The sequence below is a fragment of the Zonotrichia albicollis genome, chromosome W (assembly GCF_047830755.1).
Source record: "Zonotrichia albicollis isolate bZonAlb1 chromosome W, bZonAlb1.hap1, whole genome shotgun sequence".
NCBI lineage: Eukaryota > Metazoa > Chordata > Aves > Passeriformes > Passerellidae > Zonotrichia > Zonotrichia albicollis.
Genome location: NC_133859.1, coordinates 11133112 through 11161044, shown reverse-complemented (window position 1 = coordinate 11161044; position 27933 = coordinate 11133112). Strand labels below are relative to the sequence as shown.

At 41.0% G+C, this 27933-nt stretch overlaps 1 protein-coding gene across 4 annotated transcripts in view; it reads right to left on the bottom strand.

Annotated features, from left to right (window-relative positions):
* The window catches only part of LOC141726841 (zinc finger RNA-binding protein-like), an 82784-nt gene that overhangs the window by 21257 nt on the left and 33594 nt on the right, over positions 1-27933 (bottom strand). For 2 of the 4 annotated variants that reach the window (XM_074531946.1, XM_074531948.1), the window contains 10 exons: positions 24834-25116; positions 16635-16779; positions 15638-15856; positions 13542-13789; positions 9320-9511; positions 5757-6057; positions 4652-4845; positions 3115-3234; positions 2000-2145; positions 1441-1603 (listed from right to left, as the gene is read on the bottom strand). In XM_074531946.1, coding sequence (XP_074388047.1) covers positions 1441-1603; positions 2000-2145; positions 3115-3234; positions 4652-4845; positions 5757-6057; positions 9320-9511; positions 13542-13789; positions 15638-15856; positions 16635-16779; positions 24834-25116 — 2011 coding nt within the window. The remainder of the gene's footprint in view (positions 1-1440; positions 1604-1999; positions 2146-3114; positions 3235-4651; positions 4846-5756; positions 6058-9319; positions 9512-13541; positions 13790-15637; positions 15857-16634; positions 16780-24833; positions 25117-27933) is intronic. The other 2 variants (XM_074531947.1, XM_074531949.1) reach the window with 1 other exon arrangement.

Genomic DNA, 27933 nt, shown 5'->3' with positions numbered 1-27933 from the left:
TATTTAAAAAAATAAATTGGGAAATCCCAGGATCAAAAGTACCTCCCCAACATAAATATCTATTGTCTTTCTGTTAACTGGGAAATACTTGCATACTGCCATAAAATAAAGTATCCATGATTACTTTCATAGAATCACAGAAAAATTCAAATAGAAAGGGACCTCAGGAGGTCCTCTAGTCCAGCCTCCTGTGGAAACCATGGTCAGCTATAAGACTATATCATGTTGCTCAGAGCTTCATCCAGTTGGTTCTTGAAAACTGCCAAAGAGGGAGCTTCACAACATCTGTGTGGAGAAAAAAAGAAAAAAAATCCTGTATTCAGTTTGCACTTTTTTGTCTCAGCTTAAGCTGGTATATCTCACCCTCTCACTGTAAAGAGCCTGGCTCCATTATCTTTATAACGCACAGGTATTAGAAGGCTATTACATCCCACTGAAGCTCTCTTCTCCAGCCTGAACAGGCCCAGATCCCTCAAGTCTCTCCTCACAGGGCACACTACAGACCCCTGATCCCAGCAGCCACACCTGCTGTAGCTTATCAGAATCTGTCTTGTACTGGAAAGTCCAAAACTGAATGCAGTATTGCAGTTTGGGTCTCATGAAAGTGGATCACTTCCTTTTATCTACTGGTTATGCTTCTGTTAATATCACCATGGATGCTATTAGCCTTGCTTGCTGCCAGGGCACATGGTTGGTTCGCATTCAGCTTACTACCATCTGCCAAGAACCCCAGATGCCTTTCAGCAGGGCTTCTATCCAGCCCTTCAGTGCAAGCAGTTATGCCTTCCCAAGTGTAGCATTAGGCATTTGTCCTTGCAGAATTCCATAAAGTTCCTGTTGGTCCATTCTTTCAATCTGTCTAGGTCATGCTGGATAGCAGCCCTACCCTCAAAGGTATCAACTGTTCTCCCTACTGGAACCAATTCAGTTTCATGTCAGCTGCAAACCTGATGAGCAGGAACTCACTCCATCACCTTTCAGATCCATTGATGAGATGCTAATGAGACAAATCCCGGGATAAACACATGCAGCACTGCACTTGTTTACTGACCTCCAGGTAGAGTATGGCCCACCACTAAACCATTATCCTCTGGGACTGATGATCCAACCACTTTTTATCCATACATTTGTCCACAATTAGATAAATAAAAGTATAATGCAATTAAATAAGAAGTAGTAAACAAATCCAGAGTGACTTGTATTTCAGAAGAAACAATATTTGTCTTCAAGGCATCCTTTTGTCATATAAGTGGGCTTATTTTGAAAGCGGTCCAACTATAGAGTTTCATTAGTATATAATTTTTTCTTCACTTTTCTATATGCTTTATTAAGAAATGCTGGAGACAACTGAAGTAGCACTGAATAATTTATAATTCTTAACTGTGTGTCTTGGTAAGCATTTTCTTCTTTCTTTTTTTCCCCTCAAGCTAAGAAACTCACTGCTGGTCCTTGGGGCTGAGGAGGCATTCCTGGCCTAACTCCCAGCAGGCCTAGAGATCCTGGAGGACCATGAGGATATCCTCCATCTGGTATTCTGCGACGGTCATCCCAGTGATGCTGCTCTTCTTCCATTCTCCTCCAGTACATGTCCTCTTCATATCGCCTGAAGTACATCAAAATGTCCTCTTTATATAGCAGTTAATACTTCCAACCATTCTAAATAAATTCTTGGATATTCTCACTAACTCATTTCTAGTCATCAAGAACAAATATCAATGAACTCCAGAGGGTACCTAAAATGAATGGTTATTTTGAAAGCAGGTCTGAATTCATAGGGAATAATTCTAGTGAGTCTACATTCCTCAGAGAGACTGAACAAAAAACCCAAAACAAAACAAAACAAAAAAACCCCTGAGGGATAATGACAACTTAATTTAAAACAAGACAGTATAGAGCTCCCAAAACAAGTATTTAAAATAAGTAATTACAGATGAAGAGTTAGTTTTAGATAATCTGACTGCAACTTTGTCTCATTTGCTGATAAAACAGAATGCATTACCTCATTTCCATCCTCCAGCGTTCTTCCTCTTCTCGCCTTCTCCAGTATTCTTCTTTCTGCATCTGTTTCCTCATCTTCTCTTCTTGAATTTTTCTTGCTCGAATACTGGGCTTTACTTCTACTTGTAAATCTGGGTTTACTTTTTTCTAGTTCAGAAAAATAACAAATGAAATGTTGGTTTACCTCTTATCATCTCAAGGTTATGGAGTTCTTCTGACATGTTTAGCACACACTATGAGTCTATGATAAAATCAAGGGGAGTAAAATGCAGTTTTAGAACCGCACTGAAAAAACAGCTGAAGAAAAATCTGTGTCTGGTATTTTAAAGGAAAGAAACAGCAATGTAATACATATAGCATGAATTCCTTTTTCAGCTATGTGAGAACAAAACTATCTAAAATTAAAATGCTGCATTAAATACTAAGTAATTTCCTGTTCATTCTGTAGCAGGATGATTACAATATAGCCTGAAAAAAAAAACATTTCATCTTAACTACAGTGCGCTTCCTGATGCCCTGTTCCTGAAGGGTCCCTCATACTGGACCATAATCATAAGACACTAAATAAAATTTTCTGGCAATTTTTTCTTTCCTCTTCTTTCATCCCTTTCATGATTATGCAGGCCCATTGTATCTCCTGTGACCACAGTAAATTCTTTTTATATAATCTTAATAATAATGAAAATGCACACCATGTGTCACTATAGGTGTCTCTCCATTCATGACTAAAATGTCTGCAAATACTTGTTTCTCAAATGTCTCCATAAGGGGTTTATGTGGTTTATCCTGCCAAAAACATTGACCCTTTGAAATTTACGCTAAGCAACAAAGCATCTGCTATTGCTTGCACACACTGTACAATATTTTAATGCTGGAAAAAAAATGCCTGAAAGCAATGTTCAAAATGTTTAAAGCAACACCCAAACAAAAATGCAGTTTCAGTCTGCATTACAACTTTAAAGACTATACTCCCTCAGAAATATATTTCTCTAGCTTTTTTTATATGCTGCTTAGTCAGAGCACCTACTTCTGACTAGTCTTTAAATATAAGAACATGTAATCAGTCAGCTGACATCTGGTAGACTTCCAGATAAAAGTATTAGCATTTTTACCAACCTTATACTGAAGTCTGTGCCGCCTCCCTTTTAAGTGCATCTCTTTGGCATTAGGATCATTAAAACTGCATTCACAAAGTTTACAGTGAAAGCGGATCACCTTTCCTTCATCATTTCTTACCTGGAAAATAAAAGTTATAAAACACATTTACTTTTTTTTTTTAACAAAAGCTGATTTAAAAATTAATCAAATTCAGCGACACTGGGTAATGTCTACCCATCTCAAAACATGCTTAAAACTTCACACAGGAACTGAAAAAAGGCAAAATAGAACTTTCAATTCTGACAGACACACCATGGTGTTTGGTAAGGAACAAAGTTCTTCAACAGCTTTAAACTTGAGCCAGAACATAATGAGTCGAATAATTACAAACTATGAAAAATTTGCATCATATTTCATCCACATATCTCATTCCACCAACATGAAGAATGCCCCACTGAGGTCAAAAGAAACATGCACAGTACAAAAATGTAAACATATGCACAAGCCTTTGCAGGTTCAGTGCCTTGTCACTCTTATCTTCAAGAAGGACCCAGGGAATTACAGGCCAGTTAGCCTCACCTCAGTCCCTGGGAAGGTGATGGAGCACCTAATTCTGGACACCAGTTCCAGGCACATTAAGGACAAGAAAATCATCATCAGTAGTCAGCATGGCTTCACCAAGGGAAAGTCATGCTTGTTCAACTTGATAAACTTCTGCAATGAAGTGACTGGCCTGGTAGATGAGGGGAGAGCAGTTGATGTTGTCTACCTGGACTTCAGTAAGGCCTTTGACACAGTCTCACCATAATATCCTCATAGACTAACTGTTGATGTAAGGGCTGGATAAACATACAGTGAGGTGGATCAAAAGCTGGCTGAATGGCAAAGCCCAGAGGGTGGTGAACAGTAGAATGAAATTTAGTTGAAGGCCAGTAGCTAGCAGTGTATCCCAGGGCTCAATGTTGAGTCCAATTCTGTTTAACATATTCATTATTGATCTGGTGATTGGGCAGAGTGCACCCTCAACAAGTTTGCTTATGACACAAAACTGAATGCAGTGGCTGATATGCCAGAGGGTTGAGCTGCTGTCTAGAGAGATCTCAACAGGCTGGAGAAACGGGCTGACAGGAACCTTGTGAAGTTCAACAGGGAGAAGTACAAAGTCCTGCATCTGGGGAGGAACAGCCTCATGTGCCAATATATGCTGGGGGCCACCCAACTGGAAAGCAGATTGACAGAAAAGGCCCTGGGGGTCCTGGTGAACACTAAGTTAAACTTGAGTCAACAATGTGCCCTTGCTGCAAAGGCAGCAAATGGCATCCCAGGCTGCATTCAACAAAGTATTGCTAGCAGATTGAGAAAGCTAATCGTTCCTCTCTAACTCAGCACTGGTGAGGTCACACCTGGAGTCTTGTGTCCAGTTCTGGGCTCCCCAGTGCAAGAGAGACATGGACATAGTAGAGAGAGTCCAATGAAAGGCCACAAAGATGATGAAGGGACTAGAACCTCTCTCCATATAATAGTTAAAAAATAATCCATGTTTTCATATCAATACCTCCTCCACATAGTCATGGCCCACTGGCTGGACATCACTTTGCAAGGCAGCAAGATTCGTAGATGTCACTGGTTCAGCTGCTGTGTCTGGTTTTACTTCCTGTGTTTGTATTGTAGCAGCAGTTGTTGCTTTAACACTTTCAGCTGATTTCATTTCTTCCAGTTTACTTCCTGTTGTCTGAAGTTTATTACCACCTACAAATCAAAAAAGTTAAATCTCTAACTTTCATAAAATGAGAATTATACATGATGTGCAAACTGAAGAGTTTATTTGCAAGTATCAGTGTTCTGGTCAAAGCATTATCAGTCTGAATTTTAGTTAAACTAAATATTTTTAAATACTATTAAAGTTTTTTTTTTAAAAGCTAAACAAAAACTTATTTAAAAACCTAGTTTTTTATTTTAGCAAGAAATCTTTTGCTTTAAATAGTTGTAATTGTAATTTTCATGCTTTTTCAAGAGATAGGATTGAATGGGAACAACTCAGCAAATATATTTTAAATTTTTTTGTCATCAGATTTGTTTTCTTTTTGCAAATAGATCCAAGAAAGTACAAACATTAAAAGGTTTTGAGGGACTAAAAAAGACAGCATACTTTCAGTGTTGCAACTGCATAGATCTTTCCTCTGAGAGCAAGTTAGCTTACTATTGAACAACTGTTTTCTGTCTCTAAATGTCTGTCATGCTTATTTCATAAGTTTCCACTGTTAAATTTCCAGTGTTACAATAATGTTTCAGTTTCCCAGTTACCAATTGCCAACCTACTGCAGGCTGTGTTAACAGGCCAGGCTGTGAACTGAAATTAGAAGCAACTGGACTATAATCTGCAATACTCCAGCAGCTACTACAGAAGAAACCAAAGGTGGGAGGCTTTTTCTGAAGGTGAGAGAGGCCTCCAGGAGAGGTCAGGTGAAGACAAAAGGGCAGAAAACAGTATAAACTGTGAAGCAAAATTTTGAAACACATTCTTATTTTCCCCGTTAGTAATAATTCTCGTAAACACAACAGAATTACTCATGCAGAAGTTAATTAAATATATTTGTACTTGTTGCACTAAAATATTTTTAAAAACTATAGAATAGGTTAGGTTTAAAATAAAGACTGACTTCTGTACTTGCCAACAAAGTTTATTTTTGGTGGAGATATTTTCTTTACAGCTATATTAGCAGCGGTTGAAGATGTTTTGTTGTTGTACACAGTGTTAAGAGGTGCATTTGCCGTGGGAGTAAGAATTTTCACTGTAGAGGATGTGACAGAGGAGTTCACAGTACTGCTGCTAGTTGCTATATTTGAAGCAGAAGCAGTTGGTTTAGAAGCAGATGTGGATGTTGAAGTTGCAGCTTGGGTAACCACATTTGGTTCAGTTGATGGAATAGGTTTGCCAAGTTTTGTATGCAACTTTACTACCTATAAAAATAACAAGAAATTGATAATATTATCTCCCTGGGGTTGCTATAAAAAATTGAACTTGTTATAGGTTATTGAAGCTTTAACAAAAACATCAATATTATCAGTGATATTGATATTTTTATTTTATTTCAAAGTTATTGCCTCTTTACTAAAAGCAATCTCAGGAGGAAAAGAAAGGGACATGCAAAAGTTCTTATCATCTGTGATGAGGAAATAGTTAATATTTTCTCAGGTTGCTTATTTCCCCTAGAAATTCACACATTTACTCCAAAAGCTGTGTAAATAAGAACAGAAAGTCAATAAACTCACAAGCCAGTAAAACTCACAAAACAGTTTGGGCAAAATGTTTCCAACGTGACTATTTTGTTGCCTGGTTGCTTTTTATTCTCCCTCCAAAAATTGTAGTATGTTGAACTATTTTAGTTATTTTAGTTCCAAATAATATTTGTAAATAAGTTATTTAATTCAGATTCAACACTGTCTCTTTTCATCACTACATTTTAAGAATATTTATAGACTTTCCAGGTTACCTAGCAAAATGGAAGATATTCCTTGGACAAAGGCTTTCTTTTCTTTTTGTTAAAGCACATCTGCAGAAAGAGTTAAGGAGGATGCAAAAGGCATATTTCAGAGCTCTTTATCTCCTTGAAAGTCAAGAGGTATGTGCTTATTCTTAAAAGTAATAAGCAGAGGCCTTTTTACACACTTGAGATAGAATAATACTTCTTTTTGGTGACAGCTAACCATCACCTGAAAAAGCAATACATGCAGTCCATAAGAACAAAACATGCAGAATGAAAACTGGAGACTGGGTTTGAAAGTAACAGTAAAAAAAATGCAAATCTGCTAGCTACGTCTTTAATGCAAATACATGTACACAATCAGGTTCAACAAGGTGAAGTAGCAGATCCTGCACTTGGGTCACAACAATCCCCTGCAGCGCTACAGGCTTGGGGAAGAGCAGGTGGAAAGATGGAATAGGAACAAGGAGTGTTGGCCAACAGCCAGCTGAACTTGAGCCAGCCTGTGCCCAGGTGGTCAAGATGGCCAATGACATACTGGCCTGTAACAGAAATAGTGCGGTCAGCAGGACTAGGGAAGTGACTGTCCCTTTGTACTTGGCACTGGTGAGGCCACACCTTGAATCCTGTGTTCAGTTTTGGGTCCCTCAAAACCAGACAGATGTTGAGGTGGTAGAGTGCATGCAAATAAGGGCAACAAAACTGGTAAAAGGTCTAGAGCACAAGTCCTATGAGGAGCGGCTGAGGGAGCTGGGGCTGTTTAGCCTGAAGAAAAGGAGGCTCAGATGAGACCTTATCACTCTCTACAACTACCTGAAAGGAGGCTATAGCCAGGTGGGTGTTGGTCTCTTCTCCCATGTAGCAAGGGCTAGGACAGGAGGAAATGGCCTCAAGTTGTGCCGGGGGAGGTTTAGATTGAATATTAGGAAAAATTTCTTCACTGAAAGGGTTGTCAAGCATTGGAAGAGGCTACCCAGGGAAGTGGCTGAGTCACCATCCCTGGAGGGATTTAAAAGTCATGAAAGACATGTAGATGTGGTGCTTAGGGACATGGTTTAGTGGTGGACTCTGCAGTGTTAGTTTAACAGTTGGAGTCAATGATCTTAGAGGGCTTCTACACCCTAAATAATTCTATGATATGCACACAAGTGTATACATACACTTCTTAGCTTTTTATTCTTATTTTAAGCATGTTCCTCATCAGAATACAGACATATTAATGTCATGTAATATTACAAATTTAAGTTCAAGAAACTCTTCCAGATTACTTTTTCCCCACTAGAATGCACAAGATTCTTCGGTGTACCAAAGAAAGAGTTCTTTGAGATTTCATTTTTACAAAGATGACAACCTAACTTAGTATTAGTTAGCAACTATCTATGAGGAAGAGAAAAGGACATCCAAATATACAAAGATAATATATTATTGTACTCCATATACCTATGGAGTTATTGGGCACAACACAAAAATTTAATGACTCAACTTCATTAATGAAAGAACAAACACTAGGCAAATCTATATAAATGATAATTTTTGTTCTTCTACTAACAAAAAAAATTTGGAATATTATTTTAAATTTGCTATGAGATTTATTTACTTGAATAGGAATGATATTACTGATGCCACTTTGTACAGTGTTCTGAGATACAAAGGTCTATAAAAGCTGAATATTATTACGTTGTTACTTACATTAATAATTCCACAGCTTTGAGGAAAATCTGTAATATGAGTGATCAAGAGAGACAGGGAAGACTTTGAGATGATCAAAGAATCTGATTTTATTGTGGGATACAAATGCTTATATAGTATTTTTGGAAGGCTAGTAATGTTTTACTACAATGATTGGGTTAAAAATCGCATAAATAAACTTATGCATTTTACAACATCTCCTGCTTGCAGAATTTGAGGTAATTTTCTTTTTCCTGTAAATCCGTCTGATTTAATCTTCTTGCAATCTTGATTTAATTCTCAAAGTTCTGTTTGGTCTTGCCAAGGCATTTTATTTATCAAATCTCTTATGTTAATAAGGTCCAAAGTACTCTCTGTTTTGTGTACCCCAATACTGTAATATCTAAACACGCATTCTACACTGCACCATTCCATTTATTGTTGTATGACCAAATTTAGAACATGGGTCACAGGAGTTCACAGTGCAGCTTGTAGTCTTTATTCTAAAATGTTCACCTAACTGCACACAGACAATAGGGGAAGCATGCTTACCAAAATTCTTTAAACATGCTCATAAAATCTACTACAGGACATTGTTCCTTGTTTCCATATGCCTTTTTTTTTTTTGCAAGAAATACCAAAAAGTGATACATAATAATCTCATTCCTTGGCACTGACTCAGTTTACAGTATTTCAAAGCACAGAGCACTTCACAGTGCCAAATAAGAATGTCAAGACAAGTCTTGAAAAGTGTTAGGGGGCACAAGCATGCTACTGCATGTCCTCATTGACACTTTTCCCCATCTTGCTCTATACCTTCTTCCTACTATTTACATACCTTTCCCAATATATCCTCTTCTCCTTGATGCTGTGGCAATATGTTTTCTCCCTTTCTCCCAACAAGGCCCTTGTACTAGTGAGCTTAAAGATAATTTTGAAACTAAAAGCAGAACTGTCTTTAAACAAAATTCTAATTATATTCTTTCTGCGTATTTTCTCCTAAAATGAGAAAAGTTATGGGAAGAAATATATGACTGACATGTATAATATAGATGAGAGAAAGTTCTTACTTTCTGATGTTTGGCTCCACGGATATGGGCAGCGTAAGCATCTGCTCCTGTACAAGACACATCACAAAGCTCACAGCGCAACTGATTCTGAGTTCCACGAGCAGAAGTACTGTTGTTATTGGTGTTCTGGGAAGCTTTTAATGCCGCTTCTTTCTTTTTGTGTTTCTGGCCTTCTAAGTGTTCTTTATAAGTCTGTTTAAATAAAAAATACACACAGCTGGTTTTGAACTGTTTGTTCATCATTCATGTGTATACATGTAATATAGAGCATAGCATAAAAGACATGTTTTGTATGAAAAATACTTCCTACACTGAACATTGCTTCCCTATGACATGTTTTAAGGCATAAGCAGGCCACTTCCAAAACCAAGATATTTTCTTCACCACCAGGATTCCACTCTTGGGTAATAAAAAACGGTCTTTACTCCTCTACTTTCTCACTTCCTCAGTCAAGTACTGGTCAACATATATTACCATTGAAAGCCTGATAAGATCAGAAAACTGTTTCAGTTGCATTTTCCCACACTGCATTGAATTATTCTTGATTTTGAATTTTCCTCAAACTGCAAGACCATAGTTATTAAATGTATCCACATAACTAAAAAAGCAAATTCAAAAAAAAGGTAGCTCATAAATAAAGCTATGCTGAAAATAAAATACAGAAGTTGCTATTTGTTCCTATACTAACACTGGCAATCTATGGAGCAGACAGGGTAGAAAATAATGACTAATTTACCTAAAGAGTGAGAACTGTTTTGCCAAACACACACACAAATATTTCATTGATTGATATCTACTTTTTTATGCACTTGTATCCCCTTTGAAAATAAACTGGGATACTGGAATAAAATGAATACATTTTCAGGATTACAATCGCGTTCGTTTAACACAATATGGCTTTCAGTGGGGGCAGAGGAACCCACAGAGGCTGCTTCTGAGAGAGAAGCCCCTCAAAACTTCGATGTCCAGTAGAGCAAATCCCTGAATACTCTGACAGTGGACATATTGGCTGGCCCAATTACAGAAGTTAGTAATGCTTCTGTGATGACATATTTAAAAACAAAAAAACATGTGCAAGCTCTCTTTCTTTCTCCCCTCAGAGGGGTGGTGAGAGGGCCACCGGGCCCCTTCCTGGTGTGGCCGGGACTCTTTTTGGTGAGGCCACTGAGGCTGTGCTGCTGGGGCACTATCCCAGCACCGCAAGCAGCCATGGGGCCGAGACCATGTGGCCATGTGGCTGGTGCCCAGAGTGCTCATGCGGCCGAGGGCAGCTGTTGCCATCCTGGTGCTGGGAGGGGCCGCATGGCTGGGATCGGTGCAGCTTGGGTGGTGCCACGCTGCAGCTGCCATCTCAGCATGGCTTGCAATGAACTTTACTTGCTTAGACACTTTTAGCCCAGCCATGCTGCAAACAGGAGGGCAGAAGCAGCAGTAGCTTTTCCTTTTCGGCGCCCCACATGAGGACAGGCGCTGACTGGAACTGGCAGCTGGAGCAGCTCATGCGGTGCCAGCGGGGACCACGTGACCAACAGTGAGAGACATAGCAAGTGATTCTCCAATGTGGAGCCTAGACAGGCTCAACCTTTCAGCACTGTGGAACTCTATAAAAACTTTTCAATTGATAGAACTTGAGAACAAATGAACCTATGGACACCAATTTTCTCCCAAGTCAGAGAAAAGGAAAAGGTGAAGACACATTAGGAGAACAACATGGGGACACTAATGTTATGAACAAAAAATCGGTTAATATTTTTTTTGTGAGAAAGAGTTACAGGGACACAGCCAGATCGGTCTCTGCCAGGATTCTTAGTGCTTTGTTATTGTAATCACGGGTCGTTGAGGCTTATCTCCTCTTCTGTATTAGTAAAAAGCCTGGCTGGGTGCGGTAGATGGCCCTTCCTGGAGGCTGTGCTCTCTTACAGCATAGGGAAGACACCTGAGAGGGTGGGGGGGGTTATGCAAAGTGACTCCAAAGTCCAGAATGCTTTGTGGGACCCTGACTCCAGAGGCACAGAGAAAACCCTAAAAACAACGAGCCAAATAAGAATTGAGAGACTAAAGTGATGTCTGGACGTGAGGAGCCGAGTGCTGAGCCTGCAGAGATGCTGAACACCTTCGGAGCCCCTCTCGCCCTGAGCAGGGAGTGGTCCCAACACCGGGACCAGGGTGGCCGCCGAGGCTCAAAAGCAACATCTGACGGGGACATCACGCCCTAGAGGCTCCCACGAGGACTGGATCCCCCGGATCTGCCCCTAGTGGACAGAGCTGCGCATATCCTCCTCCTCTGAGTCGCCCTGGGAGACGCGACGGGGACTGCAGCCCTGCCGAGCCGCCCAATCCTGAGCTGATCACTTTTAATAAAGGCATTAAAAAGGAGAAGAAGTCTCCTGGCCCTGTTTATTTCACTAAGATCGGTGAAAAATGAGGGAGGAGGAGGAGGTGCTCTGGGCACTGGAGGTGAGATTCTTCTGCAAGCCATGGTGAGGACTATAATACAACAAATGGGTTTTTTTCCCTGTAATTGATGAAGTGCATGGGGGATATGTAGAAGTCTACTTGCAGCCTGTGAGAAAAGATACGCTAGAGCGTGTGAATGCTGAAAAGCTGTAATTTAGTGACAAACTTGAACATAGAGAGAGGACCTTTCCTTCCAGGAAAAAAGGAAGAGGATCCTTGCTTCCAATCTAGAACAGCTCATCCTTAAAAGACTGTATCCCATGAACTAAATGACCCATGCAAACAGTTGTGGGAAGACTGTTTGCCTGTGGGAAGTGTTATGAACAAAAATTCGGTTAATATTTTTTTTGTGAGAAAGTGTTACAGGGAGGCAGCTGGATCTCGGTCCCTGCCAGGGTTCTGCGTGCTTTGTTATTGTAATCACGGTCGTTGTGGCTTATCGCTCCCTTTGTATTAGCAAAGGCCCTGGCTGGGGTGGGGTGATGGCCCTTCCCCGAGGCTTAGGTTCCTACCATAGTGAAGACACCTGAGAGGGTGGGGGGGGTTATGCAAAGTGACTCCAAGACCAGCATGCTTTTGGGACCCCGACTCCAAAATGTAATGAGAAAACCCTAAAAACAACGAGCCACCTAAGAGTTGAGAGACTAAAGTGATGTCCAGACGTGAGGAGCCAAGTGCTGAGCCTGCAGAGATGCGGAGTCCCTCTCGCCCTGAGCAGAGAGTCATCCCAATGCCGGGACCAGGCTGGACAGAGCCAGGGAAAGTAAGATCTGACGGGGACATCACGCCCTAAAGGCTCCCACGAGGACTGGATCCCCCGGCTCTGCCCCTAGTGGACAGAGCTGCGCCTATCCTCCTCCTCTGAGTCGCCCTGGGAGACGCGACGGGGACTGCAGCCCTGCCGAGCCGCCCAATCCTGAGCTGATCACTTTTAATAAAGGCATTAAAAAGGAGAAGAAGTCTCCTGGCCCTGTTTATTTCAGGAAGGACTCATGTTGCAGCAGGTTGGGAAGGACTGCTACTTGTGAAAATTAGAACCATGTTGGAGAAGTTCACAGAGAACTGTCTCCTGTGGGAAGGACCCCATGGCACAGCACTCCTCTACCTAAGCGAACTGAAGAAAGATTTTTAGAAATGACAAACTGACTAAAAACCCCATGTTTTGTCTCCCTGCACTGTTGGTGGGAAGAAAAGAGGGGAGGGGGGGAAAGGTGCTCTAAAGGTTTATTTTAGTTCTCATTATCCTCTTTTATTTCTGTTAATAAATTTTTCTTTATACCTTTTAAGTTTTGAGCCTGTTTTGCCCTTAGAATGTTTTCTTTTAATTCTTATCTCACCCTGCGAGCCTTTTAATTTTTCTTTCCCCCTCCTCTGCTCAACTATAGCAGAGGAGAATGAGTGAATGGTTTTTATGGGTGCCTGGGTTCTAGCCAGTGTCAAACCATGACAACCATTCACAAAGTTTTGAAAAAAGTATTTTCTTAGAAGTTTGCTATGTTAAAAAGAAAATAAAATTCAAAGTTTAGAATACTTCTGGAGTTAAAAGCACAGCTGAAGCTTCTCTGTCCAAGCTAAGGAGATGCATCTTTTTGTCTTCTCTTATGGCCTCTTTCTGTCATAGCATACATTTTCATTTAATTATTCATTTAGTATAAGTATAGAATCAGGTCTTTAAAAATTAACAAATATTCTTAAAGGGGCCATTTTTTTAGCTGGAAAAAATTATGACTAAAGCATATAGCAGGATATTACATAATACAGGTACCTGTGGTCCAGCACAGCTGATCTTGCAAACATCACAGTAGTGGATCTGGGGTGGTTTGGGAGGTTGCTTTGGTTTCAGTTGCTTATTTTGGAACGGTATCTTTTTAGTAAAGGTGGTCCCTGTCCAAGCAGCTGTTGCAGCAGCAGCAGCTGCTGCCGCTGCCTGTTTCTGCGCCTGCTGCTGCTGCTGCTGGTAATACGATGATGCAGCTGAATATACTGCAGCTTCATAGCCAGAATAAGAGGTACCTCAAAGATAAATAAAATAAATGTTACATCACTGTACATCATGTATCAATTACATAATACACTAATTCCAAGCATATTGCATAATAGAGTAGGATATAAAAGATTTATTGAGATCTTGTCAGGCAGTCTGAATTTTTCTTGATGTTTCACAGTACACAAATACATAGCATGCAATTTGTATCAGGAGTCTATTTGATTTTAGACAAAACTTTGCAGACACACTGTTCTGTTAAATATATCAAAGCATCCCTAAAGAATATGTGAAATTTCCATGTACATCTGGTAAGACTGAGTATGATGAAACAAGAATTTTAATAAAAGATTGTCCTGGGGTGACGTTATGATGCTTGTATCCCCATTCATCTGTTCTGTGCCTTTAAGACCGGCTCTGAAGAGTGGAAATTTTGTTTGGGTTTCTCTTATCAGGGACACAGAGACGGGCAGTTCTTAGGGCTGTTTTCACTTCTTGCTTTCAGCTTGCTGCTTTGCTTGCTCTCTTTTCTGCTCTCACTTCTGCTCTGCTTTGGCCTCTGCTTATTAGCTAGCTCTAGCTAAACAGTCCAAAATCCTTCCTGGACTGTTTCTCCTCTCCTTTTCTTCGACCATCTAGAACCTGCTCCGGACTGGGACCTGGGAACATCGAGAGTTTGCACCGTTTTGGCCTGCAACAGCTGCCCCAGTGCCGGAGGGACTGAGAACAGAGCAACCACCCCCGAAAGAGACTTTCTGATTTTGTCATCTTTCTCAAAGCGGTGTCATCTGGTATTGTTCATTTTGTGTGCTGGGGGGTGCTGTGTCTGTCAAATAAACAGGTTCTTTCCACCTCTCTCCGAGGAATTTTTTCCCGAACCGGTTGGGGGGAGGGGCCGTGTGGGTTTTGCTTTCTGGAGGGGCCCTCCTTTGCAGATTCTTTAACAAGTTTGCCCTAAACCACGACAAAGATTTATCAAAGGTCACTTGAAATAAGCAGTCTTCCAGAGCCAGATTAACTGTTCAAGTTCCAAAGAGAAAAGGAAAGATATTATGTAGACTAAGGGAAAAAAAAATAAGATAAAAGATAGAATGTAATAGCATTAGCTGTTCTATTTCAAATGAGTTGCAGCACACCCTGTCTAGACACTCCTTGATTTCTAGTATCAAACTTTAGTAAATCAAGGAAACTGGGCTTTCATACCTTTTGAGCCAGTTTTCCCATAAACTTTATAGATCTACTCATTCAACTATTTTAATCCTCTAATCAAGCTCTGTTTTGATGAAGTCTTACAATCCCTTTTTAAACTGAAAACAAACCAAAACAAATAGTTCAAGGTAGCTATAATATGCCCGTTAATTACCATCTGGCCATAAAATAAACATCTTCTCACCTTTAGCTACTTTTTGGATTTCTAGTGTTTGAAGGAAAGTTTTTCTTTGTAGCACCCATTCTCCTCCCATCTTGGGTCAAGACAACCCAAACTTAAAAAATTTATATTTGACTGCTCCTTCTTGTCTCTGTAATTGCTGCTTGATGGCAGCATGCTCCAAATTTCCCAAGATTATATTTGTATTTCCATATTTTTTCTATCCCCCATCTTTTCTCTCCAAACTTCACAGTAAATCACAAAATATTTGTGCATGTAGTAATGCCAACACTCTGTATATTCTCACATGGAACAAAATAGGCACATACAAGCATCAAACCTCTTTAGAGATACATAAAAATATGTTACCATTATTATGATTTAACTGGTTGATATTTCTCTATAGACTATGAAGCAATTGAACATAAACTGCTAAAATGCTGAATATTTATATCCTCTCCTGTAACAAATGCAAAGATCCCAACAATATAATATGCAAAATTCTTACCAGAGTAAGTAACCGCTGTTGTACTGTATGTTGCACTTTGAGTATAGGATGGAACAACAGTAGCTGCAGCTGCTACTGGCTGCACAGTAGAAGATACTGGATATATAGAAAATGTAGTTGTTGCTGGACTTGGGGTTGCAGGTTTTATAGCTGTCACTTGTCGTGTTTGCTGGGCTTGGGTATACTGAGTTGCCCCTTGGCTATATCCTGCTTTTGGAGCTAATTAGGATAGAAAATAGAAGTGTACAAACATTGATATGCTTTAGCTGAATAAAATGCAAAGCATATGAAGCGATACTTAATGATATGCTAGGGAATAAACACATTAACAAGGTGGGTTTTGTTTTAGTTTGGTTGGGTTTTGCCTTTTTTTGATTGGGTACTGTTTGTTTTTTTTACAGTAATGGTTATGCTTCAGCTACCATATATCCCACAATGGTTTAATCACATCAAAGCTCACACTAGCAAGCCTCAGATTTATTTATGTATTTTTAACTGTGCTGCCATGTTTTTAAACAACCTTCTCCTTCAATGGTTTCACTGGAGTACACACTAAACCAAAGTACATCTAAACTTGGCTATTATTTCTAATTATAGTAAAAAAAAAGTAAATAGGATTTATGTTTTGTAGCATTTATGATATCGATAATTAAAGAACTATATACATTAACTGAAATTTTTTTTAAAAAGTCTTTCTAACCAAGTTAGAATCTGAAACCAGCACTGACTTTTTCAACCTACTTCAGCAAAAATTTTTGCCTAGAAGTATGTTTTGAGTGTATTAATAACAATCCAAACCTCAAAGATAGTTACTTATGGCAATGTCACAATAATGTTCTAGTTCTAGGTGAATCAAGTTTTTTCTACATATTGACAGGGATTACATGTCAAAACAATAAATAAATCTGATAATATGAAATCATCAAAGACATATTTTAAGCTATTAAAATAGTATACAGACTGTATATAATGACAGGAGTTAATTCATGCCACCTACCTGTCTGGTAGTATGACTCAGCCACTGAAGGTTGGGGCTGTGCAGCAGCAGCCACAGCCGCAGCAGTTGCTGTTGGCTGTTGATAATATTGTTTGCTGTCATAAGCTACAGCTGGGGCAGTAGATCGAACATAAGAATAGGAATCCTAAAAATTCAAAAAAGAAAACCCATCAAATTTCTCCTTAACTATATATCTGGAATAAGAAACATCATTAGCAGAGTCAAAGATTTTTCTTCTATTCTACTTAAGTAGATTTAAAAAATATTTACAGATACATTATATACCAATATATGTATTAAAGAAATTAAATTTATGTTTACAGATACTTCAGGCCTGAAGACACGCCTGAATGGTCTTTTTCAGACATAATATAGGAGTTAATCTCATGCTATTAAACTACTTTTCCCCTTCCAAATTATATTTGTTACCAAAAAGCAGCTCAGTGCACACTAGTTTTTCATGACTATATCAGACTGCATTCCTGTAAAATACGAAGGAAAAAACCCACCATAGATCTCCACAAACCACAATATATTCACAAGTTTAAAAACATGGAACCATGGCTTGGCCCTCACTGCGACAGGAAGAGCCACCAGAAAAAAAAATATCAAGGAGGTCCTATATTTTTCCGTTTGGGCAGATAGAAGGCAGTAGCTCAAAGAAAAGGGGTGAATGGAGGCAAGTCCTCACTCAGGGCAGCAGGTGAATCCCCTCCTTGCCCACCTCACCCTCCCAGGTGCCTCTGTACAATAGGTACGAAGATGTAGAAGGCCAGTCAAAGGATGATGAGGATAGAGGTCCATCTATGCCAGAGGTGTTGCCAGAATCAGAAAGGCCTACCCTCTGTATAACAACCACCTCCACGAGGAAAAGACAGGTTGCAGCTGTAGGCAGTTGCCTTCTAAGGTGAACAGAGGGTACAATATGCTGGATGGATCCTCCTCTTAAGGAAGTGTGCTGCCTCCCTGGGGCCAGGGTTAAAGACATGACTGGGAAAGTTCTCTAGCCTGGTACAGCTCTCAGAATACTACCCATTATTGGTCTTCCACATGGGTGGTGATGAAATCACAATACATAATCCAAGGGCAATCAAAAGAGACTTCAGGGCCTTGGGATAGCTGGTAAGGGAATATGGAGAACACGTTATTTTCTCCTCTATCCTCCCAGTTGTGGGCAGAGACATTGGAAGAAACAGATGAACCCAGTCTAATACATGGCTCTATGGCTGGTGTCACTGTGTGGTGGTTTGACCAGGAAGAAGTGGGAATTCTGGGATGCTGTGGTCAAACCAATGGGTGCTCGGATTTTGATATTGGCACCTGGTGTGGCCAGTGGGGTTTGGAGACACCTCCGAGAACACACAGGGGTTAAAAGCAGAGCTTCAGCCCTGGGAGGCTCTCTTGGGACTTTGAGGGAAGGAGGTCGGATCTCCCTTCCCCCGTCCAGCCACTGCTGCTGGGCAGGGGAGGGGTAGCCATGTGGTAGGCCTGGGCCTGGACAGAGATGAGGGGTGAGGAGGCCCTTGAGGATGGAAGGGTGGAGGAGCCCCAAGAGACATTGGGCAGCCATCCCCCCCCAGAAGAGAGAGAGGGAGAGCCGGCGACGATGAATGTGATAGCAGCCAGCTAAGGAGGAGAAGGGGGTGGAGTGCAGTGAGGAGGTGCCCGGCCGGAGCAGCAGTGAGTGTGGGAGTGCTGGAGATCTGGGACAGGCAGAGACTGAAATTTTTAAACCCTTTCTTTCATTATTGGGACCTCGCAAAAATGCTGATCCTCCTCAGAGCTGAATAAGAAGAGAGATAAGAGATGAGATAACAAGGACCTGGCCCAGGGGAAGTGGAGAAGACTGGCTGAGTGGAGAGAGAGATGATTGGAGTGGCCTTTTGGCTGGACTTTTCTTGTGTGGCCATAGACTCAGTTTTATTCCTGTGACACAGAGACTGCACTTAGGGGGAGGCAGTGCCTCAGAACCAGGAGGGTTCATCGTGGGGACCCCCCGGCCCCAGGGGGTTGGAAAAAAAATGGGGGGGACAGATGTCCCAAAGCAGAGACTGTGCCTTTTTGGAGTGAGACAAGGCATCCTTAAAAGACAGCCCTAAAAGCAGCTCTGGTCCATGCACAGTGGTGAGAGCACTGGGCATGGAAGGAAGATGTCACAAATGGCAAAAGGACTTTCTGGGCAGTGCCGAGTGACATGGAAGCACACGAGGTTTCAGCGTGTTTCCAGGGGAAGCCTATGGTGCAAGAAGGACTCCTCTCCTCTTCATGAACTGAAGTTTGAGTATTCTAAAGTGTGGTGCCAGACTGGGCAGTTGGTGATTTGGGGGAATGTATCGGATTGGGAAATTTTGGTGGTGGGGAGGAGGAAAGTGTTTTTTGTAAGGTTTTCAATTTTTTTTTCCTTATAGTTTTTTTCCTTCTTTTCTTGTAGTTTAGGTAATAAAGTTTTCTTTATTTCTAAGCTGGAGCCTGCTTTGCTTATTCCTGGTCACATCTCACAGCAGACACCAGGCAGAGGGTATACTCATGGGGGCACTGGCTCTGTGCCAGGCCCAAACCATGACACACTGCCACAATTTCACGTGTTTGTATAATGGAATGGCCTATATGACACAAGGCATGCTGGAATCAGATGGGATTCCCCTTTTTCAAAAGAGAAAGAGGGTCTTTGCTCAGGAGCTAGTAGCACTCATTGATATAGAGCTTTAAACCAGACATGACAGGGGAGAGGGATAATATCAGGCTTGTCCTTGACAAGCGGTGGGACAACACATCAAGATTAGAGGGATGGAGTGATAGCGAGGGCCTTCAGCCCGTGACTCTGAGATGTGCTAGCCACACTGAAGCACACCTGAAGACTTACAGAGATGAGCCAGGGGCTCCTGAGGTAATAGAAGTCACTAGGAAAACACCTCAGAGGAGAGGTGTTCCTATAAAAAAGGTGATATGCTGACAGCCCAGCTGAGATGCCTTTACACCAATGCACGCAGCATAGGCAACAAACAGGAGTTGGAAGTCTCCATGCTGCTACAAAGCTACAACCTTGTTGCCATTACTGAAACTTGGTGGGACAAATCCCATGACTGGAGTGTGGTAATTGATGGCTACAGACTGTTCAGAAAGGACAGAGATAAAAAGAGGGGTGGAGGGGTTGTCCCCTTTGTCAAGAAATGGATAGATTATGAAGAGCTGTCTCTGAAGAACAGCCATGAGAAGGTTGAAAGCTTATAAGTGAGAAATAGAGACAGAGCTGAAAAAGGGAACCCTGTGGTTGGTGCTTACTACAGGCCACTCAATCAGGAGAAGCCTATTGACAAAGCCTTCTTGCTCCAGCTACAGGAGACATCGCAATCGCAGGTTCTTGTCCTGCTAGGGGGCTTCAACCACTCCGACATCTGCTGGGAAAGTAGCACAGTGAGCTGTAGGCAATCCAGAAGACTCCTGAAATGCATGGAGGATAACTTCTTAAGCCAGCTAATAGACAGCACTACCAGAAGGGATGCAATACTGGACCTGATGGTCACCAGTGTAAGTGAGCTAATGAGGGTCATCAAGATTGGAGGCAGCCTGGGCTGCAGTGATCATGCACTCACAGAATTTGCAGTCCTGAGGAATATGGGTCAGGCTGAGTCAAGACCCAGAATTTTGGGAAAATAAGCTTCCAGCTGTTCAAGGAGTTAGTCAATAGGATCCCCCTGAGAAACTGCCCTCAGGGCCAAGGAGCAGAACAGAGCTGGCAGATCTTTAACAAGTCTTCCATTGAGCAAAGAGAGCTTGCAATCCCCCAGCACAAGTCAGGCAAAGAAGGCAAGAGACCAGCATGGTTGAGTCAAACTAAAGGGCAAGAGGGAAATGCACAGGCAGTGGAATCAAGAACAGGTGTCCTGGAAAGCATATAGAGACACCGGTTGTGTCAGGATGATGCGTGGAAGACCAAGGTGCAGCAGGAGCTGAACTTGAAAAAGGAGGCAAAGAATAACAGGAAGGACTTCTACAGGTATGTCAGCCAGAAAAGGAAGATCAAAGATGATGTACCACTCCTGATAAGCAAGACTGGCAAACTCTCAATAATAATGAGGAAAAGGCTGAGGTACTCTACAGCTTTTTTGACTCAGTCTTCAATGGCAACCTTTCTTCCCACACTTCTCAAGTGGATAGACTGCAAGACAGACTGGGAGAGCAAAGTCCCTCCCACTGTAAGAGAAGATCAGGTTCATGATCACCAAGCCATTCTCCATTGTATTTGAAAAGTCATGGCTGTCATGTGAAGTCCCAGGAGACTGGAAAAAGGGAAACCTTGCACCCATCTTAAAAAAGGGTAGAAATGAAGACCCTGGGAACTACGGCCCTGTTAGCATCACATCTGTGCCTGAGAAGATCCTGAAACAGATCCTCTTAGAAGCTCTGCTACGGCACATGGAGGACAGGCAGGTGATTCAGGACAATCAGCATGGCTTCACCAAGGGCAAGTCTGACCAACCTAGTGGCCATCTACGATGGAGTGACTCCATCAGTGGACAAGGGAAGGGCTACAGATATCCTTTATTTAGACTTCTGTAAAGCCTTTGACATGGTCCCCCACAACATCCTTCTCTCTCAGTTGGAGAGAGGATTCGATGGGTGAGCTGTTCAGTGGATAAGGAATTGCTTGGATGGTTGCATCCAGAGTGTATCTGTCAACAGCTCAGTGTCCCAATGGACATTGGTGATAAGTGGTGTCACTCAGGGGTTCGTATTGGGACCCAGTGCTATTCAATGTCTTCATCAATGACATAGATGAAAGGATTGAGTGCACCCTCGGCAAGTTTGCAGATAGCACCAAGCTGAGCAGTACAGTTGACATTCCTGAAGGATGGGATGCCATCCAGAGCAACCTGGACAAGCCCAAGATGTGGCCTATGGGAAACTCATGAGGTTCAACAAGACTAAGTGCAAGGTGCTGCACCTGAGTCTGGGCAATCTCTTGTATCAATACAGGGTAGGGAATGAAGAAATTGAGAGCAGCCCTGCCAAGGACTTGGGGGTGCTGGTGAATGAAATAATAGAATCATTATGGTTAGAAAAGACCTCTAAGATCACCAGGTCCAACAGTCAACCGAGCACTACCACCATGTTCACTACTAAACCATATCCACACATTTTTTGAACATTTCCAGGAATGGTGACTCCACCACTTCCCGGGGCAGCCTGCTCCAATGCTTCAGAACCATTCCCATAAAGAAATGTTTCCTAATATCCAAACTAAACCTCCCCTGGTGCAACTTGAGGCCATTTCCTTTTGTATTGTCAATTGTTACTTGTGAAATGAGACTGAGACCCACCTCACTACAACCTCTTTTCAGAGCAGTAAGATTTCCCCTCAGCCTCTTCTCCAGGCTACACAACCCTAGCTCCTTCAGCCACTCCTCAGAAGACTTATGTTCCAGACCCTTCACCATTTTCACTGCCCTTCTTCGGACACACTCCAGCGCCTCAATGTCTTTCTTGTAGTATTTTTCTTTAATTTAGGGGACTATTATCTATCTGAATGCATCTAATAACTGACTAGTTTAACAACCTTGTAATTATGTGTAAACATGCTACTGGAAAGATTCCTACATTTTGGTTCATTACCATATGTAACAAAGTTCAAAGCCCTACAAAGGAATTAATAACATACAGTAACAGTATAGTAGCTTTAAACAAATAAAAATGCAAATTAGAGTCTAGATAGTGTAACAAAAAAAGCTGCTAAAAATACAAATAAAGCTCACATTTCTAATAGGAAACTACCTGGCCATGTAAAACTGCTCATCTTTCTGCATCTAAGCTGTCTGAAACCAATGGGCTAGGGTTACTGATGTGTATATACCCTTACATTGTGTCAATTTAGACAGACAGAAAAGACTGCAACTTCTCGCTCTTTGGAATAAACAGTTATCTTAAATAAGTCCCAAGATAACCACTACGTACTGAAATCTTCCGACTGCAAAACTGATGCAGCACTGATTTGTACTTCTAAGCTTCTTTATTTCTGAAGAGTAATACCAGTCACTGACAGGATGTTGTTTCATAAGACATTTAAGCCAGTGTAAGAATGGGAAGTTGTCTGAGGTACCATCACATCTCTCCTCACCCTACATGATCCCACATCCATCTCTTGCATTGGCATCACAACTATGCAGAACCAAGGAAATTCTGCAGAAGTCTGTCAATCCCATGGAAAGATGCTGTTCCTTTTTAAGTTGGTTAACCTTCTGTGGAATCCTTATCCTGAACTGACCCACTCAAATGCTGACAACTGCTAGATTCAATGCAAAGGAGTGTCAGTAAAGGTCAGAGCGAGATGAAAACACAGCAGTTTCCTTTTATAAAATCCTGTAGCCACACAAAGGTAGACAGACATCTCACAAAGGGTACCCAAAATCTACTCAAAAGACAGTTCCTCTCCTAGAGTAATCTTCTATCCTCTTACATTTGGTGCTAGAGCTCCTGTGGCAACCAGGAATCTGACAAGGGAACTACTATCTCCCACTGAAAATTTTTATTGGAACAATTTTTTCATCTAAATCAGTTCCATGACCCATTTAACTGCATGCCACTTGGACAGTGCCGTGGTTTGAGAGGAAGTAGGTTTTCTGGGATATGCTGTGGTCACACCAATGGGTGTTCAGATTTGAATATTGGCACCTGGTGTGGCCACTGGGGACAATGGATACGCTTCGGAGAACACGGGTTAAAAATCAGGGCACTCCTGGGGGAAGTTCTCTTGGGTCTGGCAAGGGAAGCAGGTCGGACCTCCCCTGCCCAGCTCCCGGCTGGGTGGGGGAGGGGAAGCCATGCGCCGTGAGGTAGGCCGGGCCCTGAGGATAGAAGGGTGGAAGAGCATCGAGAGGCATCGGGCAGCCCCCCCCCCCCCCCCCCCTCCATCCAGGAGGCAGAGAGAGAGAGAGAGAGCCTGTGAGACCTTGAAATTTGATATGATGTGCTGGCAGCCCAGCCCGGCCGCAGAGAAAGGGAGAGGGTGCAGCGAGAAGGTGTCCAGCCAGCGGTGGCGAGTGGGAGCTTTGGGAGGGCAGAGCCCGAGCTTTTAACCCTTTTTTGGACAATGAAAACCTTTCAGAACATTAACCTTTCTTAGAAGAGAGATAGAGATTAAATAGAGGAAGAAATGGGCGAGTATGATGAAGGTTCGGGTAAGTGAAGATGCGCAAGAGCAGAGAAGAATCTTAGGTGGGAAGAGATGATGGGAGTGGCTTTTGCTGGACTCTTCTTGCTATAGCCATGGACAGAACCATGTTCCTTGTGACACAGAGACTGCATCTAGAAGGAGGCGATGCCTCCGACCCAAGAGGGTTCAGTGTTGAGACCCCTCGGACCCAGGGGGTGAAATTTGGGGGGGGACAGGTGTCCCAAAGGTGAGACTATGCTCTGCTTGGAACGGGACAAAGCATCCTTAAAAAAGATGACCCTAGAAGCAGCTCTGGTCCATGTTCAGTAGTGAGAGCACCAGACGTGAAAAGAAGAGGTCACGATGGCAGATGTTCTCTGGGCGGTGCCATGAGTGATATGGAAACACAGGAGGTTTCGACCGTGTTTCCTGGGGAAGCCTATGGCACAAGAAAGACTCCTCTCCTCTTGATGAATTGAGAATTGGTTACCTAAAGAGTAGTGATAGACCAAGAGTTGGTGATTTTGGGGGATAGATGTATTGGAATTTGGTGGGGGGAGGAAGAAATGTTTTTGGAACGTTTGCATTTTCCCTGTGTGTTTCTTGTTATTAGAGTTGCAGTTTAGTTAATAAAGTTTTCTTTATTTCTAAGTGGGGGCCTGATTTGCTTATTCCTGGTCACATCTCACAGCAGACATCAGGGAGCATATATTTTCATGGAAGCACTGGCATTGCGCCAGCGTCAAACCATGACAGACAGTTGGGCTAGCCAAGACAAGTATTTCAGCAGTACTTCACAAAATAATCTGGAGATAAATGTCAATGCATTGCTTATTGTGTGAATGTCTAAATCTTATCAGTATTACTGCTGATAATCCTCTATACACACCATACAGAACAGCAGTCACTTCACATTCTATCACAGTTTTAGCTGTGAACCATGGAAGAAAAAAATATAAATATCACCACATTCTCTTATCCAAACAGGCCTCCTCCTTTTAACATATAATTTGAAAATTACGCAATTATTTTTTTTTTAAAAAACACACCTGGTAGTTCTGCGTAGTGACAGGAGGTGGTGGTGGTGGAGCTTCTTGTTGCCTCTGTGTATAACCATAATCTGTAGCTGTGTGCGCTGTAGGATAGCCTCCATAAGCAGCAGCTGTTGCAGCAGCTGCAACAGCTACTGGAGCAGGCCTGGCTACTGCAACTGTAGCTGCTGCTGGAGCATAGGCTGCAGTGACAGTGTGCGCAGCAACTGGTGCTTGGTGGACAGTGTAGCTGGCAACTGTAGTTGGATGGGAATAAGCTACGCCTGAAGCTGGCTGCTGGCTACATTGGAAAAAGACAGTAAGTAATTAGATTAATCCAACATACTCATCTAATGCCTAAACATTTCAAACTCCCAGATTTGATTCATACTTGTTCTACAAACAGACCTGGAATAGCTATCATACACTGTAATTACTTTTATTACCTCTTATCCACCCCATTAAAAAGGCTGTATCATTTTGAAGTTTATGTGAATGGAAATATATTGTGCAGGCAATGACTTTCTTCTTAGCAAGGAGTGGTGGTAGCTGTGTTCCACTGCTTGAAAAGATCTCAAGCCTTTCATTCAGAATAATACACAAGTCTTACACAGTTATCTTTTCATGACCAATAAGTTTTTAAATGTTTTAGTGGTTCTTCAACAAAACTGATATACCTGTCAAATTAAGAAAAATACTGCTTTTCTATGGGAGCTCATTACTGATATGCACTTGCATGTTTTTCAGTAAATCATATTAAAGTAATGAGATTTTAAAGACTTCTGTGAAAAATAGCTCAGAACTCTTAAATTTAAGGAAGAGAAAGTTTAAATATTTCTGATGTGGGAGGTTTCCCACAAAAGTTGAAAATTATAAAAGCTGGCCCCACTCACTCAAACAGAAGTCCACTGCCTCTCAACATGAAGCATCAAAAGAACGGGCAGTCAAATCAAGCAAGACAACTGCTACCAGAGGTCTGGCAATCTTCCAGGCACATGCTGAAACTAATTTGCTTCTCATTAATGTGCAGGTAAAACATTACTACGTAGCTATTTAATAAAAATAAATAAATATTAATAGTGGAAATAAAAAAATTATGGATTCTAAGATTTATTATTTGAACTAAGACTAATATTGTTGTCCTATAATGATTTATAACTTTGCATTATTATTAAAATCCTATAAAATAGGATTTTAAACAAATAAAATAAATTTAAAATTTTATTTTAAACAAATAAAGTGAACTGGGCAAAATATCACTATCTGGAACAATTATATTAAATAGGGGATTGAGTGATTATTATGAAATTTTTAGTATACTTCCTGTACTAATTTTCAATATTTTAGAGTCTCTATAGAGTTTCACATCTCCATAGCACTATTAAAAGATTATTCAAAAACAATTCCATGCCTATCAAGGAGGTAGTATCCTCTAATTTTTAGAAAAAAATAGTTAAATGAAATCTTGTTGGAAGCAAACACTCAAAGTGGAATTTCAGCATGATTATGCTCAAAATCAAAAGGAATGAGTTACAGTATTTCTTTCCTAAAGACTGCAATATTTTCTCTGACATAGCTATCAGAAACAAAGCACCTTTTAACTATAGTTGCTATTATTTTTGCAAAAGACATTTCCATAACTCCCTTTCATTTAATAACTTTTATTAAAAAAAAAACCCTGATTTTGTAATTTTAATTACAGCAGAACCCAATAACTTCAATATATTTTTAAAAATTTCTTACAGCAGAAACACACAGAGAAAATATTATTATTGTACTTACACACCCGGACTCCACCTTTTCCCATCTTAAGCCCCTGTTTGCTTTAAAAGCCACTTGCATTTCATCCAAATTTAATTCAGTTGTGAGTTGTACTCACAATTATGTTTCATTTAATTTTCAACTTCTTAGCATAACAGTCGAAGGAAAAGACCTCACTCACTCTGGTGTAGCTCCCACCACTGCTTGATGTATATAAAAGGTTTATCTATTTTGTCAGTTTAAAGTGAGAAATCAGACTCCATCAGAAAATTCAGGAAGACTATTTTATGATGGTAAAAGTGAATGACAATTTATAAAATTAGGCTGTATTATCTACATAACTAACAGTACAGAAGTGTAAAATAGTCATACGTTCTGAGGTAATTCACATTATCATACGTACCTACTAAAAGTACATTACATTGGGAAAACAGGCAGCAGACTATCTCAGACTACACTTGAACAAATTACCAGTCTAATACTGCCAACAAGGAAATGTCTTCCTCCCCACTCTTATTCCTCCTTCCTCCCATATACCAAACCTGGTTATGCCATCCTATTCCATCCCTAGTGCTAATTCTGCTACTTGTCAAGCTATTCATTGCACTGATTTAACTCATTAATCTAGCAGAAAACTAGATTTTTTTAAAATTATTTTTTTCTTGAGTTCATTTTCTATCGTGGTGGAAATGTTAGAAACATTGTAGCTCACAAAACAGTCTGCTGAGTGCTAGAACCCACATAAGTTATACATATGGAAGCAGAGGAAAATAAATAATGGGAGAGAAAGAACAGGGACCTGCTCAGGAAGCATTAATCTGTCACAAATTTCATGAAATCAAGCTTAAGTTAATATTACAAAATACAATACAGTGTTAACAACACACTGTGAGGTAATAGTATCAGTCTATCAACTAAAATGCTTTTGTTTTCAGAAATATATATATATATATATATTTGATTAGAGTTGCCTGACAGTTTTCAGTGTTTAATATTGTGAAGAGATTGTGATCATTATGAGGACTATTAACAAGATTCTGCTAACAGTTTAATTTCTTCTGTGCTATTTTTGTACCAAACTTCCTTATCATGGTGTAGAATTAGCAGCTCAAATAATTTGATTTCTAAGGCTAATATAATTCTATGACTGTTGCGGTGTGTTGTAATGTCCTGTTTTAGACTTCCGGGTCCCGGGTCCCTCCCCAGGTGTACCAGTACCCTCTTCCCCTCCCCCGCCTCGTCCCTTGCCGAGTGAGTCCTGTCAATCAGGCTTAACATTCCAGCAAAGGCGTCGTGTGGTTCGTCAAATTCAAAGGATGCCCCTCAGGCCCAGAGGTCATTGGCCTGTGTAGGTGTC